Source organism: Papaver somniferum, chromosome 8 (genome assembly GCF_003573695.1).
Source record: "Papaver somniferum cultivar HN1 chromosome 8, ASM357369v1, whole genome shotgun sequence".
Lineage (NCBI taxonomy): Eukaryota > Viridiplantae > Streptophyta > Magnoliopsida > Ranunculales > Papaveraceae > Papaver > Papaver somniferum.
The window spans coordinates 61,210,457-61,232,945 of record NC_039365.1 but is presented as its reverse complement, the minus strand read 5'-3'; the positions used below and the strand labels follow the sequence as shown (position 1 = coordinate 61,232,945).

Genomic DNA, 22,489 nt, shown 5'->3' with positions numbered 1-22,489 from the left:
CTTGCTCGTAGTATTTGCCAAAATCATCCGGAAAAGAAAACTTCTGATAAGATTCAAGACTGCCTAGTATTGAATTCCCAGCCTCAACATATGAAATTAATTTCTTTGTCTGTACGGTTAGTTCCACAAGTGATGCTCTTTGCTTATGAATTGAGACCAATCTCTCAGATTTTGAACTCTTACTGAATATTATTTTCTTCGGAAATTTTATACAAGGTGATAAAAGAGATCCACTCATAAGCAATCTAATACTAAAATGTTTAGCCACTGCCTTTGCCAAGGTCTTTTCATAAATGTGGTATCCTGGAGGACCAGACGACAACATTCTCGGAGTTACGGTACGAAGAACTGAAGTCAACTTTGGAAACTGGTCACATTTAACAAGGTCGACTATTACCATTCCTCTAATTGAGACTAGTATTTTGACATCATTCTGGATATGGGACTCTGAACAGGCAAGCATGATATAAAACTGAATGCCATCCGTAGAGAAGTTTCCTAACTTTGGAATGATCACGTCTACTACCAAACACATACACGTCCTCGTTTCTTCGAGAGCCATAAATTGTAGTACGGTTAGAGAGAAACCACAGGTGTCGTGAACATCATATTTTGAAATAAAATGGCAGTAAGTAGTCCTCTTAACTAGAGTCTTAAACCCCCGTGAAATACGTACACCTTTCAAAATATTGTATAACCCACTTGGGTACATGCCGATAACTGTTACAGCAAGATAAAGTCTTCCCTTTTTATCGTGTAGAAGAGGCGAAGCATGAGATGAGATATCCAAAAACTTGAAAAATGTTTCAACATAATCCTCCGTGCTTCGACCAAATTGAATATTCAGGGCTGCACTTTCTTGATCAAAACCATGATACTGCACAACTAATGAATCTGTTTTTATATGAAGCAAATCCATACGACCGTTGGCATGTTCCGGATGTAGATATTGCGAAGTAAGATCATTAATGTTCTTCAACCATGGTGCATCATTGTGCACAAAATCAATTTCAAAAACAAGAATTCCAAACGAAGCTGGAAGTAACAATAGAATACCAGAGATTCCAAACAAGAGCTTATTTGTCGTTTCTTCTCCCAGTTTCGAGCAAAAATATGGATTTTCATATAGCAACCTGTTAGATTTGGTAATAAGCTGGAGTTTCACTTGTCTGGCCTTTTCACGTCTACTGATTTTCTTATTAATGCAATAAGCTAGAAGACTGCAATAATCGTGCAAATTCAAGGCAGGAACAAAAACTCTCCAACAATAACGATGTCTCCCAGAAAAGATATTGTCGTTGTCATGCTGCCACTCCAAAGTAACCTGACCTTCCACAAAAATAATTCCAAAGATAATGTTAATCCTTTGGAAGCATTGTATATTAACTCCAGGATGAATTACATTCTTCCTACAACCCAGAAGAGCAAATTTCTTGCAACTACAGCTTCCAAAATCCAATTTAGTAACGACATTGTAAGCATCACTTGATGTCGATAGTCCCGTTTCGAACAAAGATGAATAAATTCCATATGCAATGTCAGAAACAATATGCGCAACTGTCCATCTTATACTCGGATATTGCACCAAAGTGTTCTTTTCGCAAATATCCATCTCTGGACATGAGTTCATGTTGTATCTTAACTTCACTACAGAGTCTTTCGTCAATGATACTCTCTTGGATTTTGAGAAAATACGACCACATATCGTTCCAAAATAATGTTCCAATGGTATATCATTTGGAGATCGACATACATGCAAATCGACTGACATTAAAGATTTCTCGTAGGATGAATCCACATATACGGACTCAACTACATCGTCCTTGTTAGGGTTTATATAAGAGGCGATATATGTTTCCTCATGATCAATAACTTGATTATTCACAACAACAGATAACGATAAATCAAAGTTCTGAACTACTAAATCATTAGGTTTACCAAAATTTGAAGACTTACCGTTAGGCTCTAACGAATCATCCGTAAACCCTTCAACTTGATCTCCTTCGTCCGTATGAGAAGTATTTATATCATCCGCACCGATTAATATAGCCGAAAACATGTCAGTTCTATCTTCAATTGGTGATGATGAGTCCTCTTGAGCTGACAACGATACATCATTATAGTTATGTGATTCCTTCTCTTCGTCGACCAGATTTTCTTGTTGTATAGAAACATGAGTCTCTTCATTCTTTTGAGAAGTCGTTTTGGTTGCTTCTTCTAGAACAGTAACTTCTCCTGAATCATGAAAAACATATGGAACCTCGTTGGCCTGTTGTTTTTCTTCTTCTTTTTGAGTTGACGATGAAACTTTCTGTTTCATGGAACAAAATTCTTCCCATGTAGAAACTGTAATCGCTCCATCACGAATAGGAGTTTCAAGAATTCCATCACTAATACTAGGGTTAGTAGTGACAGTATCAGCAAGATTGGTGGTATCTTGTTTGTGTTGTTGCAGCAATGTACTCATCTCTCGTCGATGTGCAGTTAAGATAGATTCCAAACTGGTATTATGCAAAGTTTGTGTTTTCTGAAGAAGTTCATCGATAACAAATTGGCGAGAGTGATCTACCTTCTGAGAATTCTTAATAACAGTCTCCATAAAATCATGAACAGAAGTATCTAGGGTTTGTATGGTAGATAAAAGATGGTTAACTTCATCCGTGAGTGTCATGATGCGGAAGCGTGAGAAAGGAAAAAAAAATTGGTGTTTTTGAGATAAAGACCTAACCAGCTCTGATGACAGATGTTAGGGTTCTAGACCAAAACACTAGGTTTACGTGACTGAAATAGATATAGAACCCGGATAATAAGAAGAATTAAGAGAATGAGAGGATTAAGAAGAAGAAAAGAAGTCTAGAAGAGATTGAAGAAGAGTTTCTCGTATTAATTCTTAAGTATTTTACAAGGCTCAGGTGTAGTATTTATAACTACAAATACTTGTGAAACAAGTAATGCTAACTATAGAGTTCAAACTAAACAAGGAAACTAAATAAGCTAAATATAATGAAATTAAATAAGTAAACTAATATGAATAGGTGTTGGTACCACAACACATTGTTATCCTTTCATTGGGGATGTTTTCCCTGATTTTGGTGTTTCATTTCTTACTAGGTAAGATGAATAAGTGCTCCATGATTCTATTAGTCCATGAAGATCATTGAGGTTGTTTTCCCTGATTTTCGTGTTTGATTTCTTTCCAGGGAAGATGAATAAGTGGTCCCTGATTTTGATGTTTACAACAATCACAGGTATGAAGATATCAATTTCGTTCGTTATTTTATTGATTATTATTTTTACTTGCTTCTCTGATTCCCTAAATATTATAGTTTTGATTCTGTGTGAATCAATCCCCGTTATTCTTTTTTTTCTTGTTATCGTAATTGATTTTTTTTTCTTTGAATCATAGTTTTTTGTTGTTATCCTGATTGATTTGTGACAATTTTAGTATGTCCTACTTGAAGATGAATTCTTTTGAGTATCACATTATTTATTGATTGGGTATTTTGATTCTGAATCAGGGGTGCTCTCAGTCTGTTTGGTAAAAGGTTTAAACCAATAGTGTTTGTCAAAAAGTATTCCTCCGACAAAGGAAGAACAAGGTACAGAACTGGAGAATACTAAGCGACCAAAGGTGCTTCGAACTTGAACCGAACCTAATTAATATGACTTCAACCCTGTGTTTTTTTGGTGGAAGCTTGCTATATGGCTTTTAGTCAATGTCATAGGTTGTGGTTTGTGATATTTTTCAGCTTCTCACGCTTTATCGATGCCTCCATACAGGTATGAATAACTTCAATTCGTTATTTGGTTTGTTATTCTCAGTATCACGTTGCGTCGCACCAAAATATCAACTAGATACACCTATAATTGTTTTATGTTTTTAGCTTAACCTGATGACATCTTTCAGTTTTCTATTTCCATCTCGGAATAGGCTTGGTGGTCGTGTCTACAGTAACTATTCATTTGGTTCTAAAAAGCTTCTCATCTCATGTCCGTGCTCAGAAGAAAGAGGGAACTAATCACTCAAACCCAGGAAATATTTCATATTTTTTTAGTTCAGATCTTATCTCTTCTGGAAATTTCAAAATATAATCGCCTCAGAAGTGTTACTGGTTATGTAGGGAATATTATGTATCTTGTATGATTCTAACTTTACTGGAAATTTTCAATTTTAGGAGGAGATAATAGAATGCCCATCTTCATTCCAATTTAATGGAGGTAATTATTCCCCTTTGTGTTGTCTTACTTTGAAATTTAAGTTGATTGAATTAACTAGAATGATTGGATTTGGTGTGTCTGATGTTGTAAGTTGATGAAATTGTGATAGGTACTTGAAATGCTTAAATTTCACTTTTGTAGTTGCGTAGTTTTAGATCTTTATCGTTTATTTTCATATCTTATTCTCTTTCGTTTGCTTTGCTACTGAATTAAATTCCTTGATTTGGATACCAGAAATTTTTTACATCATAGCCAGAGTATCTTTTGTCTATTCCATGTTACAAACCCTCGGTTCAATATTTTGGTTAACAATTTTGAAAATGTTTACCCATTATTTTTTCAATATAATGATTGCCACATATTTCTTTAATATATGTGTTTGTGCTTTTACTTCCTAACTTTCCTACATAATCCATAGGAAATCAATAAAAACGTTACTTTTGGGTGCTCTTTCTTCACTGCGAGTTTAGCTTATATTATTTTGGTTATGTTTAGGTTTTCGTTTTTTGTTTTTGTTCCCAACCATCTTAAAATTGACATGTTTGTTTTATTCATTCCTTCGAAAGATCCTTTTGAATCTAACTATGTTTCCTATTGTTTTAAGCTGCATCTGATGCAAATTAATTTACGTAAGATGTGATGGCAAATAACTTGCAATCTAACATCCACTCAAGAAGGCTCCAAAGGTTTTTTGCGCCGCAGACGTATCTAAATCATGGCCCATAACATTTCAAGTTTCACAAAAATGGGAAGAGTCGGATTCTATGACGACCAACAACGTCACTAGCGTCAATATGTTTATGATTAATGAATAGGTATGGAACGAATTGAGGTCTCCCTTATATTTTACATCTACACAACATATATTTCTACGCTCTGAATGTATCAATAATCACCAGAGTTGTCCTTATACATGGGAAGTATTGCCTGCCGCCAGTCCCAGAAATCTCTTTGGAAATTCTGTAAGTTTTTATAGGCGGAACGCTGCTGTGACCGCTCTTGATCATGCTTACTCTGTGCCTGTTCCCACACACACATTATCTGGTTTATCGTTTGAAAATTTTCGCTGCAGATGTGATTGGCCTACTGAAAACCATAACTGACATTCAACAACTCCATAAAATAGATGCCAAGTTGGATGTGTGAACTCGCATTGAGAAATTTATGTATGTGTTTGTTTCCCTTCTTTGTTTCACCAATTATTCCATATGATGAACATGCCAACTGTCCCTAACAACATAACAATGTTCCATTAATTCAAACTCCAGCCTCGGTCCTTTTTGTCGTTTGCTCCACTTTTGTGAAGAGCTATAAAAGGTTACACTTTATTTTTGTTACTATGTCCGCCTCCGCGTATAACATCTCATACCTACCAGAAGTTATAGAACTTAGAGCAAAGTAATTTTTATCCATTATTATCTACGATAAATTAACTTGAGAAGTGAGTTAATCTGTATATTTAAGTATGATGCCAATTGAGCCCAACAAAATGAATATTCCGCTCCAGTTAAGCCATTCAATTGAGACCCTACGGTTTAATCCTACCACCTCATTTAGTTTCTCTTAGTATTCCAGTAGATCCTTTGGATAGTTCTGCCATTACCCACTATATATATGTTACTATTTCCATTCCTCCTAACATTACATTCTTCATAAAGAAAAATATTAGTACACTATATTGATACAAGAAAATCACAAGCTGATGTAACTTCAAATTTTTTTTGTTTTTGTTTTTTGAAGCATGTAGCTTCAGTTATTGCTACATACTTTAATATTATTTCGATTAAATGTAGAAGCTTTGATATTATTAGTTAGTTAGAAAAAGTATGCTTTTTATATTCATTCAAGATTCGTTTCTATATGTATAACTCTTAGAACGGCAATACCCTGAAGAAAAAGAATATTCACATCTGACATTTGATGTTATGTTTTACATGTACAGGTGATTTTCGCTCATTTCCCCCTTTTCGGATCATTGAATTTTGGCTATCCAATAGTGACTTTGTTGTGATGATTGCAGGTGGTTTTGATGGAAGGCCTCTTATCATGTTATCATTGAGAACAAAAAGGGAAAGCAGGAAGTCCCGGGTGTTGATAACGACAAAACAATAGCTAAATTACTTCCTACCATAACTATTACCATCATTCCAAGTAGGCACATTTTAATTTACCCCAGGTTATCATAGACCAAATTTAATTTTCTCAGTCAATGTCATATCCATGTATTTAGCCTGCCAGTGTGTTGATGTGAAACACTCTCCCTATAAAAATTCTAATCGAGAAGGACAACGTTTAGTGCAGAAAATGTGAGACCAAATTAAGTCGACATTTCCATAGTCAGGTACATCTCCCATTCTCCATTTTGAAGTTAAAGATGCAATTGTAACTCTGGACAGTGGGGTCCAGAAGATGGTTCAGAACCTTGAACTCATGGAGAGGTTAGAGGTAAAAGTCCTAAACCCATCTTACCGTCACATCTTATATAACAAGAAGTTAGTAACCCACCAAAGTTAACATTAGTCGGAGTGTGTAATATTTAATATGTTAATCACTGTTATAGTTGGAAGAATCAGCAGAGGTCGCGATTTTTTCACCAGGCTGTGGATTTTCTGGTAACTTCGCACTCTTTTAACATAAAGCAGCCATGGTCCACAACATCAATTTTTTACAACTATCAAAGAGGAAACCTAAGTCCGAGGATGATTAAGCATCCACGAATTTAGTAGAAGATGATGAATAACCGAGTAAATTTTCATTCTTGCCCTACTGCTTGCTTTTCAGATGGAACAAAAATTTTAGTTGGTTTTTATCGTTTTTTGTTTTCTAAGGTTTAGTTGTGTCTGCATCTCATTGACCATATCGGCATTCGGGAGATAGTGATGCTGTAATATTTGCGTTTCCATTTCATAGTTGGTGTTATTTTATTTTTGTCGCTCCAATAATCTTGCTTGGGCCTTGGAACGCCTTAAAATTTCAACAACTATCATTTCAAATACAATGAACAATTAAAAGTATGTGGAATCTAATGTTGAAAAACAACTTAACGCTCAATAAAATATCAGAATATATCCGTTAAGTACGTCGGAGTTTATGGGGTTTTTGTTTTTTACTTTGCCTATGAATAAGTCATTATGGTGTTTGTCTGTTACTAAGCTTAGTCACTAAGCTTAAGTTTGTCTGTTAGAATTTCATTTCCTATTTTTAGCTACAATTGTCTACGTTTTTTTGCTAAGGTTTTTAATACTATCGGTCATTTAACGTTTACCATGATTTTCATTTAAACGTGATTTAAGGGTATTTGATATGTGTGAAAGCTGAGAATAACTGATATGTCCGGAATCCAACTTGAGTACTAATAGAAATACAGAACGCAATCAGATAGACACAAAAATGTTTGGCACCGTGAATATGTTGCGTTCCAGTAAAACACATTAAAACGTTATGGAGATGATGAATTTACTTGTGAACGAAGTGGATTATGATTCATCATTTGTTGCTGCAAACGATCATTTTTAATTGTAGCTTGAAAGAAGGACTATCCCTAGGTGTTCTGTTATTGGGATTTTAGTCTCCAGAGATCCAATGAAGCAAAAAATTTCTATAACCACGTTTTAGACAAGTCATTTTTAGAGAAATTATAATAACCATCTTTATTTTTGTTGCCTATTACAAATTCTTTTTACTACTGACTATTTTACCGAGTAGAATGCTGTTATTATGTGATTTCCGTTCGCCGCATGAAAAACATACTTGACTGGGGAATCGAATCAATATAAATACATTTTATACCCATACCAGCGTCAAAATTTGTTTAAAGCTGAAGTTATAAGATCAAAGTAACCAATATCTGTTTGAGGTTGAAATTTTGAGGCCATAAGAACAGCCTTTTGTGCAAAGCCTATCACGTTCGTGCCACAATAAAACTTCATTTTCTTATGATTGCGAATAGCTTAATCCATCATGACGAACTTCTGTTGTGGTAGTCCTGTGCCGTTAGGGAGACAATAATTCGATGTCCTACAGATCATTTTCAAGAAAAAATAGGATGAAACTGGAGCTAATATTAATTTTTATAAACATTTTATTAACCCAATACATAGGAAGGAGTTGATAAGTTTTGGGGACACAATATTCAAAATGGACCAATGCCGAGGCCCGTGCCGTTACGGCACGGGTAAAGATCTAGTATCCTTACACGGGATTGGTAGAAACTTATACTCAAAGATCCCTGAGAAAATTAAAAATCAAAATATATATAGGCCGTGTTTGATGGCACAAAAAGAAAACAATTCAATGAAAAGTGTATTTCATAAAATTAGTATCTCGGGGAGGTAAGGAAAGACTTTTCATGGACTTCCATGGATTTAAGTTTAAAACAAACGTTAAACCATACTATTTTATACAATCGTGTTATAGGGCGGCAGGTAATAGGACAAAAAGGGTCATTACATGGTGATTTGAAGTGTCCCCTATCAAAAAAAACTGAAAATGACTAATTAACCCTTACATAGTTTAGTGTTGATAATCTAGTTTAGTATTAATGATTAATTTTCACTTATATTAACTCTAAATCAAAACAAAATTAGAGTTTAGAGTTAAAAAAAATCCATTTTTTTTTTACATTTTCAGAGCTAATTACGGTTGGAATTTTTGCCCGTAACCTACCGTAAATCTTAGTTACGGTTCGTAAAATATGAACTACCAACTGTAACTGGTTAAATTTGGGGAAAACTCAATCGTAAAACCAGTTACGGTTGGTAACCAAATGCTCGAGACGAAAGTTACGGTTCGTAAACTAAAATGGTTACCAACCATAACAGTGTTTACGGTTCAGCTCGAATTTTAATTATGAACCGTAATTGGTGACCTTTCTGAACTCTGGGATCCAGGGTTATTTACGGTTCGTAATTCTGGTATCAACATCAACCGTAAGTTCACTTACGGTTGAAAAAAAAACGTAACTGAAGAAAATTCTAAGATATAAGAATATACGGTTGGTAATAGTTCAATTACCAACCGTAACAACATCAAAATCTCCAGTTACGATTCGTAATTGAGTTAAAATCAACCATAACTCACATAAATCCAGAAATTTCAATTTCAATTTTCATCTAAAACCCTAATTTTTGATAGAAATTAAACTTAAATTGAACAAAATAAACCAAATCGTAACTGGGTTTTTCAAAACATACCTCATATAAGTCATTACACTATACTTGATTAATTTTCGAATCGTCGATTAATTGAAGACGATGAAATTTTGAGTTTTAATGGAGGTTACGATTGATGGGAGGAGGAGAAGAGAAGAAGAGAAAAAACAAATTTTCAATTTAGCTTTGATTTAGGTTAAAAAATGGGGAGGGTAATCTAGTCAATTTACATCCCCTATAGAACATCCCCTAATCAACTAGAGGGACATTATTATCACACTGCCGCCCCTCTAGTGGAAACCGACGCACCTTTAACATGATTGATTTTATAAATTGACCAATAATTTCGCTGAAATATATTTATAATCAAAGAAAGGAAAATACATTATTTGCATGAAACATGGAATTAGCTCACACATCAACACATCATACTATCATAGGCTAAGAGCAGATTTCACTGCACAGCTTTGGCCCAAGGTTAACGGCCTACTTGAGTGCCTTCCTCGTTTCCAAGTTTCGACCTTTTGCTATTGGGTGGTGGTTCGAATCACGGTTCGTAATTATGTTTTGGCCCTTTAGAAAAACTCGAATCTTGTTATATGAAGATTGGTTAGGTGGCTGATCCGCCGGTCGACAACCACTAAGTAGTGGGACCCACATAATCTATGTGTACAAGACACATATGTATTGATGTGTCACGAAATAGTTAGTTTGAGTCTTGGTATATCCCTTCCTCCCACTCCTATATATACCCTTTGTTGGCACTTTGTAACTGTGAACAGAGAAGTAATAAGAGATATGACGGAACACGTACATTTCCATATTCTTTCCGTCTTGTCCATTTTTCACTATTGTGTACGAGCCTATGGTTATATAAAACGTTATCAGCACGAGAATTGCTCCTAATGACGACTGTCGACTCATCTTCAGTTGGAAAATGTTTTTGTCGAGCTGAAGGAATTAAGCTGACAGAACAACACCATCCCACTTCACAAGAGATATGAAGTTGCTGACATCAACTGGATGATAAAAGGACTTTATTCTCCTCACCCTGCTTCCTTTAATTTCATTTTTACTGTATATATTTGGCTAGCCTTGTTTTCACGAGATTGTTCTTCTGTTGTTATGTACAGGAACTAGTAACAACTAAGTCATATAGGTTACATCACCGAAGTGATCAGCTAACCTATTATCAAAATTAAGGCTCATATACATGAGAAAGTTGGAAATTAGCTGATCAGATAGATCAGAAACTCGATGGGCTATGAGGAGATAAGCTTGTTATGTTAGCTCAAGGTTTTCCTAGTTGACTAATCAAGGCCGTAAGGACTTTCAAGTAAGTATACATATGAATACTCCATTATTTTTATTTGGGGTTCTTTTGTTTGTTAAATTTTAAACAACAGTTTGTTTAGCTAGCTCTTACCAAGATAATACAAGTTACCAATCGCATTTAATTGCAACGAAGTATTTAAGTAATTTGTATTTGTGGCTTGGAATAAGACGCACCATTTAAACATGGTCGCCTTGCGTTGGCAGGGCTCTACTTTAAGAAAGACGTCTTAATTCACGTATTTTATGCGCTATGAGCCTATGAAAATGCAATAGCGGGGCTGTGTAATTGCACCTCGTATATGCAGTGGCTAGCATATACAATTGTTGTGCGGCTTTCCTCATTAGCCGAATGAAAGGTTGAAGGTTGTTGTCCGCGTCCTTTCTGGATGGTGTTGAGAATAAAATCTCCTTCTTTGTTTCACCATGGATTTTGTGGTATACAACTCTCTTTGATTCCAAAGAAGATGTATGCACCGTGTAAAATGTTTCGGTGAGCAATAAGGAGAGCAGCGTATTTTGTGCCCTTATGTGTTACCGCGAGTTTTATGGCATGCATTATATATGCGCCTATTATATGCGTCGACGAGCTTTATAGAGCTAGTGTTTAATTTGCACTTTGTGTATGTTGTGCCAACAAAAACGAGTGTTGCAAATGTTAACTGTGCCTCGTAGAAATACAATCGTCGAGCGATAATGAGCGTTGCATTGTTCTAAGTGATATTTAGAGTTAATATCATGTCTTCTCGTCGCCTAAGCTATTAGCTGAAATCACAAATTTGGTGAATTAAATTTGTAATTGTGCCTATGCAAATAAGTCTATCTTTGGGAAAGATAGAAAATGCAATTGTGGTAGGCATATATTTGAATATAGGAACCACAATAGTTATCAGGTTCGGGAATCTGATAAACCCCGTACCACCAGAAGTGGAATAATACGAGACGGTAGTATAATGATTGGGTGAATAACCATCTTTGAGCCTGGAAGAGCTCTGCTACCGTTGTGACATAAAAGACACGATACACGCATTTGAAACGTCGTTCATTGTTATTGATCTCTGTCAGTCATCTTGGAAGGACTGGTACTGATATTGAGATAATGTCTATGGTCACATAATTTGTTTACAGTTTACTGTTAATTTTACATGGCAATGTAAATTCTTAAAATTATCCCAGCTGGACAGTAAACGAGAGAGGAAACCTGATCAGTTACCTCTCCTGGGTTGCGTGTTATTATTGTTTTCTGCACCCCGTTGCTCCCTTGATAGGTTGAGTCATGTAGAACTGGATGTTCTGTTGATGAGACATTCCCGCCTGAGGATCAGCGGGAGGATCGTCGAAGACGTTGGTTAAATCCAATTGTATCTAAATTCTCACACCGAGAAATGCCTGAGGTGTTGGAGATCACTCTGTTGCTAGATTTAGCAAGAGTACGCTTGCTTGATTCGGCATATATTAAAGTCCTTGCAAGGCTTTCCATGTAATCGCAGCGATTGTTTCGTCTGGAAATATGCTCAGAAGCATAGACGAAAAACCCCTTGTACGAGGTATGCAAATCTAATCAGATAACGTCCATATTCGCTTTGAGTTATGAGTTGATATCTCTCCTGACGAGGAGCACATCCATAAAAGTTGTGTTAATATCTCATGTCGAAGAATATCTGCATGTTGAAACTTGAGACCAATGGATTATGATATCCTCGTACTCTAGAGAATGATGTAATATCGTTTATTAACTGGTTGTCGATAATGTTCATAGTAGATATTGAAATTGTCGTGGATAGATATCCCCCTTTGCAAAGGAGTTATCGACAAAGTTTATATGATTGGAAAATATGGACATCGGTTCATATTGAGGTGTTTTCTCCTTTGTGTACGTTTTTGGAATCTTAGTCTTAGCATCAGTCACAAATTTGATGTCCATATGAAAGCGTAGTAAGAGAACTATTTTAGGTCGCTTGTCGTATAGCGCCGACCCTTTGACAGTGAGCTTCTGTAGCCACTAACTGAGAAGCATGTTTGGTAGTCATAAATGACTCGACATCTCACATGGAGGTAACTGTGTATCTATTCTCATATAGATTTTAAGTGAAACTCTTACTTGTCAGTAGTTGATGTTGTATTATCCTAGTGACGCTCTGGGCATTGATGGTGAGTATTTTATTGTTCTTTTGCATTTATTGAATGGTTTAGTTCATTCATTCATAAAAGCATTTTGAACTTATTACTCATGAAATCATTGTCATGTTTTCTGTTTAAGACGTGCTACATTCCACGATTGTTAGTACTCTACTACAAGATTTGCAAATTTGATGAGAAAATCTTCCCACCGTTTAGGGGGAGGAAAGGCTGTCGCCTGAAAAACGGCGTGAAGTATCCAGGTTTGCACAAAGATAAACCAGGATGTATCTCATCTTAATGCTTTCATTCGTAAAAGACATTTATAAGATTTGATATCTTTAGAAATTGCAAATCAGGCTGTTTCATGAGAAGCTGTAAATGTAGATAGTGTGTCATTTAAAACACACCACATTGTGGAAGACTAGTTGATTTCGAATATTCTGCACCTCCTAAAAGGAAGAACCAGTCACAATCATTGAAAGATAGTGCTCTCAAAGAGACTATCAAAGGAAGATCTGATTTCTCTGAGCATAGTTCCCATTATATGAGAACATCCTTGCAACAGCTATGGAACCTCAAAATAAAAGGATCTCCACAAGGCATGTGTGCAATAGAGAAATTTGCGATCGCAATACAATGATTGTTGGTGACATATACTCGAAGTATCCAATGATACTTCTATAAATGATGCTAGTGTTGAACCACTCTCTATTGGAATGTCATTAAAGATATGATTGGATAAACTAGAAGGAAGAGATTCAAGCAGAATAACAGTTTCTCATAAAATGCATGGTTTTGGTTCTGCAACCAGAACGCTCGATAATGTGAGCTACTCTTAGCCACAGGTGGGTGTTTTTAGTACCGACATCCGATAATGTAACCCTAGTGGCTACAGATGGATGTTTATGCATAATAAGAAAATCAAGGTCAACTAATGGCATAAAGTCTTTTCACAGAAATATGAAACGGATTACAGAGGAACATATTCCCTATTATTGATGAAACTACCTCTTTGGTATTTGTCTTGCAGTCTTTAAGGGCTCGACATGCATCTATAGGATGTGGTTATTGCGAATCTGTATGAAGTACAAATAATTGCATACAAATTCCTAAAGGTTTTCACCTATCAGTAAAATTACCATGTCATATGCATTTTCTCAATAAAGGCGAAAGCGGTTAATCGTCTAAGTGAATGCTTATATTACTCAGGGATATGTGAACCATCTAATATGCCCATATACTATGCATTTACTAGATTTGATGTATACAACCTCTACTTTATTGGAACTTCTGAAGAGTCATCCAAAGCACAAAAATGCTTAAAGCAGAAGTTCGAGTTGAGAATCTCGGTAAAACAAAATTGCATTCGTGCGATCTCTTACTTTTAAGATTGATCGGTTTACATCTCAACAAAGGAGATGTATCACTCTGTGGTTTGTGTTACACGAAAGATGTGTAAATAGTACGTCGGCTGAAATATGCCTGATATTGGGTTCGTAAGCCTGGTTCTACCTAGCACCAATATCGAGACGTTGGTCCGAAGAAAACTCTCTCATTTTCGTGGTACCATTAAGCTTGATCTTTTACATGAAAGATCGTTGAATGTTTCCCACAGAGAAAGGCTAATCAGACTCTTTAAGTTTTGATTTTTGGCAGGTTTGTTAAAGGAGCTAAACATTTTCCTAGCTAATGGTCTGGTAGTAGAAGATACTTGTTCATCCTACGATCGATTATGATTGTTCAGACAAAGCTAGTGGAGAATAAAAGGATTGCACAAAAAGATGATCATTAAGAAATTGCACAAAGACAGATCAGACCAAGTTTTTCAACTAAAGGAAGCTGGATCTGCTGAAGTCATTAGAAGATGGCTCGTGATCTCTATGTAATACAGTCGAACAAAATGATCAACTAATATGCCTACTCATCAGGGGGAGTAAAGCCATTGAAGACTACGGATATGGGAACATTGGACATCACGCCGTGTACTCTTTTTCCTTAATCAAGGTTTTGTCCCACTGAGTTTTTCCTTGTCAAGGTTTTAACGAGGCATGCGAGTCCAGTGATATCCGCAGTTCGACATGTTGTATTCTTTTTCCTTCGTCTGGTTTTTTGTCCCTTTGGGTTTTCCCAGGCAAGGTTTTAACGAGGCAACATCTGCGGGTTTATCATTGTTATGAGAACTCATATTTTCCTACGTTCAGGTTTTGTCCCTATGGATTTTCCTGACGAGGTTTTTAATGAGATAACAATCTTAGAACGGTGATCATCATCTAAAGAGATGTGCATATCTATAGAGGTTCTTGAAATGCGGCGTCCAGGTTTTTGTCCCAAGTGGTTCTCCAGACGCAATTTTGACAAAGGAAGCATTTCATAGTAGTGACCAATCTTACTCTAGGTTTTTCTTAGATGATTTTCTTGACACAGTTTCATCAAGGGGAGAAAATTAATGAAGATCATCATCAATCTAACAAAGAGTTATTTGTTAAATCGGGTTTTACTGACAAAGGTTTATTGACGCAACGCTCTGTAAATGGTGGATCATCCAAGGAAGAGTGTTATATGAAGATTGGTTAGGTGGCTGATCTGCTGGTCAACAACCACTAAGTAGTGGGACCCACATAATCTATGTGTACAAGACACATATGTATTGATGTGTCACGAAATAGTTAGTTTGAGTCTTGATATATCCCTTCCTCCCACTCCTATATATATCCTTTGTGGGCACTTTGTAACTGTGAACAGAAAAGTAATAAGAGATATGACGGAACACGTACAGTTCCATATTCTTTCCGTCTTGTCCCTTTTTCACTATTGTGTACGAGCCTATGGTTATATAAAAGAATCATTTTTGTATATTTTCTTCGTTTTGCATATCGCACTCGTTCTATATATTCATTCTTCGTCCTCTCCTTCCCGCTAATAGTAAACTCATCCGACTCTTCAACGCCACAACAGCTGCATCCTCACTCACATGTTTCTCTCTCCTTATTTTTTCAATTTAACGAACCTCAGTTTCTGGTATTAGGGTTTGGGGTCGGTATAGGGTTTTGAGTAATTATGTTTTGTACTAGGGTTTTACTAGATGTCATTGAAGCCTAACACAATCGTTATGTTTTTCCCTCTTTATTGCTTTTCATCTCTGGTAATTGTTTTATTTTAGGGTTTCATAAAGGATAAAGAGAATTTTGCAGCAATGGCGACTACTAGAGTTCAGAGGATTATGACCCAGCCTATCGTAAAAATTCTAAACCCCTATTTTTTCATCGTTTTCTTTTCGTCTCTCTTTATATGCTCTACACTAACTGTCTATATCCATGTCTATTGGGATGTATCGGGCGGCCAGAACCTCATTTTTCGGTTTCTCCAAAGTGTAAGTCTGTCGGTTTAATTTTAAAAGAAATTGGTTCTTATTTTGTTTTAGTGTTTTATTTATCTAATTTTTTGTTTTTGACTGCAGAAAGCAAGGATTCAGATTTGGCTTTTTGAGCAGAAAGACAGGAGGATTGAAGGCAGAATTATTGTAAGTTTTTGGCTAATTCTTCTCTAACATTTTGAGGTTGTTGTAATTTGGCAATGTTCTGGGAGCAAGAGCTTCTCTTAGATAACTCGTATAGGAGTACTGCTATCCTGATAAATATCTATGTTAGGGTTTAAGATCTACATGCTGTTAGGAAACTCTCTGCATTATCAAGAGTATATGAGGTTTAAGATGTTCTTATTAGTTAGCAATGTAGAATATGGTTTTAGTTAGCATAGGCGTACTTATCATGATTGGAAACAAGCAGAAAGATCTCGAAGAAAGCTGGAAGGCTTTTCTTTGTGTCGTTGTAAGATCTTGGTCATTTGTTTATGAATTACTGTTTGTTGTGATATTCAGTCATCTCTTTCATACGAATTTTGCTGAAGATAGCATCCAAAAAGGATAGTTTCATAATTAAGTGTCGTATACCAGTTTCTTTTTCTCTCTTTGATGAAAAATTCTTTTACAATTCAAGTTGTGTGATTTCTGAAGCAGTACTTGGTTTTTTAGCTATTCTGCAGCATAAACTTCTGTTCCTCATTGAAATATCTACAACTAATATGTCAAACTTTGCACAACCAATCCCCAACAAATAAGTGGAGCAAAAATTCTGTACTAGTGTGTCATAGTAGGCTTAGAAGTGGAATATGTACGTCGCTCCAATATTCCTGAATGGAAGAGAAACAAGTGTTACAAGAAAACACAACCAGGATTTCACACTTGTTACAAAGTTGAGGCGGTAAAGAGAAACTTCCTATATGGGTACTTAAAGTTTATAATCATACAAATGACAGACTTTTTGATCCACAGATTTAGTACCTCGTTAACCAGCCTAGAGAGCATATGTGCGAATATCTAGTAATCATACCTGTTACACAGAACTATTTGAATCTCTCGTAATTAGGGTTCTGGTATACGTTGGGTAAATGTATAGTTAAACGGGTTCCAATAACCGTAAATCTCCATGCTTTCAATATAGTGCTTCACTAGTCTCACGTGAATTCCAGTGTTGTGACTGAAGGTGACAAGGTCTTGAGTTATGAAAAAATATCGGGATAATTAGCACTAGAGTTTTGGATAGTCTAAAACTTACAGCGATATAATTATTGCCATCTTGTTTCAACTAAGGCTATTATTTCTAAGCTCCTGGGAGGTGCGAAGGGTATCAATGCACCGAAGAAACGAGTATGAATTATTTCTATACAAGTATGAAGCCCTACACATTTGATTTGAATTATTAGACCTTAGCTGCACATGCAGGCATCATAGAAGTGAAGCATCTCTAAATGAGATGGAGTGTAAGGAATATTGTCTTTTGGGTTAAAAGAGGCTACAGATTTGTAAGGGTATTGGAACTACTCGAATGAAGGGTAACTAAACACGAGGATTTTTTACGATGGAATTTCCTTAAGATTAAGTCATGCTTAATATATCTATACTGAGTTTATATATATGGCATGTGTCATTGTCTTATATTCTTTTAACATGGAAGACTTTTACTTGTATCTTAACCAAAGACTTCTTATGTTTCACAGTTTACACAGTTCTGTTATCCTCGAATTTCAAAGTTGTTTGTATGGTAACTATGTTTCCCGCCTTTGGCAATTTGTTGACTCAAGCAAGTTACGATATAGAAGGGACAGAATTCTATATATCTGTAGCCTGTAGCCCGTTGTAGGTCAAAGTGAGTCCATGCCGATACTTTCATATGAATTCATTGGCATAGCAATTTTGGTAGAGTGATGGTCGCTTCTACGAGTATGCAACATCTCTATTTATCTTGTCTTTCTTAAAGATAGATCATACATCTGTATTAGGTTATTTGGACACTAAGGATACTGATTTTTCCAAATTAATTATAGTTTTTCAAACTACCTACTAGGAATTTGAAGTTTCTTTTTAGGAATATAAAATTGTCAGAGGCTCCTGTTTATAAAGGCTTTTTCTTTGCAGCTGTGGAGAGACCTTGATGACATGATATTTTATAGTTTACAATAAGCATGCATTCAAGCATGGTATATGCACTTCAAAGTAGGATTAGAGATATCACTCCGCTCACCTAGAGGGCTCCAGTTTTAGCTGATAAGTTTCAACAGTTGAAGAAGAGATCATACTTGACTTTGGACAAACCTGGGGTTCTCAGGTGTTTATTAGGAGTTCGTTTAATGTCCAGTGATTCAAAAAGAATTTTTGTTAGTGTTGTGAGGTACTATGAAGCCACTGTTGCTGTAAAGCGGAAGATATGACAAAGTATGTCATGCATAGTGGTGATGTTACTGTTGATGGTTCGGGTATCTTGTTCCAGTGTTAGTTTTAACCATGCATACATACTTATAGCCAATACAGGAATTATGGCTTGTAGGATATGCTTCTATTCTTCTGTGCCTGATACTGATAGTGTACTGTATTGCATCTGTAATATAGGAGTATTTGTTACGGGTATTTTTAATTAACGGGCAGGGTGTTGAATTCACATATACAAATGAAAATTATGGGTGGGTTTTAATCTTTATTTTTTTGTTGGTCATGCATTTCTTGGCTCACCACCAATGTGCAAGACATATTTGTATTTCTTAACATTTCTATGGGACAGGTAAATGATTCTAATTTGGTTCTTTCTTTTCACTTTAACAGGGGTTTGATGAGTACATGAATTTGGTTCTTGATGAGGCCGAAGAAGTCAACATCAAGAAAACTACCAGGAAGTCATTGGGTAGGGAAAAGATGACTCTTTTACTGTTATGCGTCAGGTGTCTTTGCTTTTCGTGTTTTTCATTTATTCATATGTGGGTCTTGCGTTTTTCAGGGAAGATTCTTTTGAAAGGAGACAACATAACATTGATGCAGAATACGTAAGCAAGCTGAATCTCGCCCTCCTCCCTCACTCAGTGTAGTCTGGAATTTTAGTGATAGTTTTCTTCTTTTTAATATTTCAGGGGTAAATGATGATTTTGGCCTAGCGAGGATATAGAACATGAGTATCAGAGTTGAATCTTGCATATTATACTGTCTGAAAATGCAAGCGCAACAATCGAATTTTCTGCAATTGGATAATTGTCAACTGTTTGTTCTAGATATCTCATTTAACCTAAAACCTCATACAAATGAGTGTAGAATATGGTGCTGCCACCTGGTAGTGCAGTAATTTGGTAACATGTTTCTTTTAATGCTTAAAATTTGGTGCTAGCACATGCTTGGCTTGCTTACGTAGTTAGATATTACTTGGAATTAATCGACATGTTGTAATGCCCTAATACCCTTGCACACACATTTGTCTTGGGCGATTTACCACTGACGATTCTTATGTGGGAACACCTTTTTTACATTTTATTATTAAACAAGGTGTGCTTACGATGTAAAAGTAAGTTGAGACTTGAGAGCCATATTTTGAAATCTATGTTTAAAGTTTAAACCAACCAGCTGATGAGAATATCACTGTTTCTCCGTCCTGCCTTCTTGGACCTTCTTGTTAAAAATTTAGAAGTTGTCCGTGCTTACTTATCTCGAAAGTAGCTCCTGTAGATACGGAGATGTGAATCCGTTTTATGGCTTGTACCAAGTGATTTTGACACTATGTTACTGCCAAAAATATTTTTCATTAACCTGGTTGTTTATGTCTGTCTGTGTAACATAATTATATTGTTCATTGCACATCGAAGGACCCTCCACTCCGCACTCTATTATACTTTTTTTTCTTTCTTTCTCGGGCACTCAGTATTGACAGGCAGTGAATTGAGTTTCTTCGCTCATCTGATTTTGACAAATCCAGACTGACTGGTGGTTAATTAGTGCTTATATGATTATATCCTACTTTTAGTTCCTCTCTGCCTAGCTTGTTATAGTCTTACCAAAAAATCTTACCTCGTGTTATCTTGCTTTATTATTTATTTTTTTTTGTCTTTCAAAATAAAGTTCAAAGGTAAATATACTTGATATTATGAGTGATTGAGGAAGACATTTTGCTTTTGCTTGAGCAAATAATTGTGAACAGCACACAGTGAATGAGGATGATGGTGTTGTAATTTAACATGTATAGACCTTGTTTATGTGTGAAACGATATTGCAAAGCTGTGATGACCGTGAGTTGTTTGCTTGAGCATTATAAGCTGTTTGAGTTTTGGAGTACATCCTAAGAGAGCTGATATTAATGTATTGCCCCACCTTGAAGTACTGATCACGGGTTAGTGTGGAGAGCTTCAAGCCTTCAATTCTATTATCTGGCAGTGTTTGAGCATTTCAGATGGCTAAATGGACGGGAGAAGGTGATTTGTGATGTGAAGTGGCGAATAATAAGTTGAAAGTTGTACCGAGGGACATCCCTTGATGGATGATAAGACTGTAGATAAGATTGATATTCCCGACCAAATATTATGGTAACACACTAGGTTGATGATGATGTTTGCTATAAAACGGAGTACATCTTGTTTGTTTTTTACCTTAATATACCGTGCATGGGTCCTTTTTCTGTAAGTTAGCGTTATTAATCTAGTAAGTTGGGCCTTTTTTCTCCTCTTCATCTCCCATGACAACTACCCGTCTACTCTGCTTAACCAAAGGCTACGCTGCTTTAGCTTTTGATCAGGCTATGCACATGCTATTCTGTAATCATGTTGAACCAAGTAAAAGTAAAAAAGAAAAAAGGAAGAAACAAATACAGTCTCAAGTGGGACATGTCCCTGAGAGATGATGATGTTGGAGAGCAATCACACTTCCATCATTCTTTGTTATCCATTGGCTTTTCTTCGAGTGTACACACTCCGGGCACCAAATATTCAACAAGAAAGAGTTTGTGACCAAGCATAGAGCCAGAATAAGGGTCGCAGATTCGATAACTACCCAACTCCTGTAGAATCTCTGGTATAGAAGTCCGTGGTTGTGGAGCTAGGGGCCAAATGCATTCAAATATATGGCAAGTAGGGTAGTGCAGTGAGCAATCAAATATATGGCGTGATAGGGTAGTCTGGTGATATTCCCGTCAGCCTCGTAATCCTCGTAATACTTGATGAGTTTTCTAGTTTGATCTGTAAGATTAGCTGACTACATAATGTATGTTTTGTACACGTAATAGGCCGAAAATCGAAGACAGAGCCTTTTTCCCGAGCAAGTCAGGGTGGGCTAGAGATTTTATCTCATAAAAATATAGCAGATTTTTATGCCAGCTTGTCAGAGTCTCGACACAACCCACATAGGTAGAATTAAGGGATTTGGTTTGGTACATGGAGAAGGGTTACCGGTTTTAAAGAAATTACGTATTCACAACCAATAAAGTGATTGTAACCACTTTATCCTTGCCCCGGCTGCACGCCTATGAGCCAGCTAACTACAGAGCTCCGGGGGTGGGGGTGGGGTAGGGGTGGTTTTACACGTTCGCTGGTTATAGGGTGAGTCCTCTATCCAAGTTCAGATCGAATACCTCTTTCACGTGAATTGTTGCTTTCCACACACGCTTGTCCAATGTCAGTTCTTCTGATAAGTTCTGCCGGCTCAAATCTCATTTAACCAGTTCATCCCAGGACAGTTTCGGTCGACCTCTACGCTTCATCCTCCCTTCAGGACGCTTGACTCGTCCTGTGCGAACAGGTGCATCTGGCAGTCTACGCTGAATATATCCAGACCAGCGCAACTGATGCTGGGTGAGCATGTCCTCAATTGGTGGGACCCCAAGTTTCCTGCGAGTATATCCATTCCTGATTTGGTCGTACCTCGTGTGCCTGCAGGACCACCTCAGCTTACGCATTTCGGTTGCATGTAGCTCTCTTATGTGTTGTTTTTTAGTGGCCCAACTCTCCGCACCATACAACATCACGGATCGAATCGCCGACTTCTAGAAATTTCCTTTCAGCTTCAGTGAATTTTTTTTATCGCACATGATGCCCGTTGCCAATCTCCATTTTGCCCACCCCGCTTGGGTCCTATCTCTAATGTCCTTACTAAATCCACTATCGCTTTGGATCATCGAACCCAAATATTGAAAGGAGTCACTCCTTGGTAATAGATGTCTGTCTAGCAAAACATCTCCGTCGTCGTACCTGATATCTTTGAAATCGCATTTCACATACTCAGTCTTGGTCCTACTGAGTCTTGTTAGAGCACTGCTAGGTCGAACTTGCATGCGTTGCTATCTAAAACATGTTTGTCAATGTTAGTG

The 22,489-nt window shown here is 36.5% G+C and overlaps 1 protein-coding gene across 4 annotated transcripts; it reads left to right on the top strand.

The window, feature by feature from the left end:
- Positions 1-15,617: 15,617 nt before the first annotated feature.
- Positions 15,618-19,724, top strand: LOC113302484 (small nuclear ribonucleoprotein E-like). 4 transcript variants are annotated; one of them, XM_026551393.1, is made up of 7 exons: positions 15,618-15,636; positions 15,982-16,056; positions 16,165-16,191; positions 16,279-16,341; positions 18,976-19,054; positions 19,148-19,193; positions 19,278-19,724. In XM_026551393.1, the coding sequence occupies exons 2-7, from the start codon at positions 16,015-16,017 to the stop codon at positions 19,285-19,287; spliced, it is 267 nt and encodes an 88-aa protein (XP_026407178.1). In that variant the 5' UTR covers positions 15,618-15,636; positions 15,982-16,014; the 3' UTR covers positions 19,288-19,724. The 4 variants fall into 4 exon arrangements, with proteins under 4 accessions (XP_026407178.1, XP_026407180.1, XP_026407179.1 ...); XM_026551395.1 differs by lacking the exon at positions 15,618-15,636 and adding an exon at positions 15,667-15,839; XM_026551394.1 differs by lacking the exon at positions 15,618-15,636 and adding an exon at positions 15,667-15,854.
- The last annotated feature ends 2,765 nt before the right edge of the window (positions 19,725-22,489 follow it).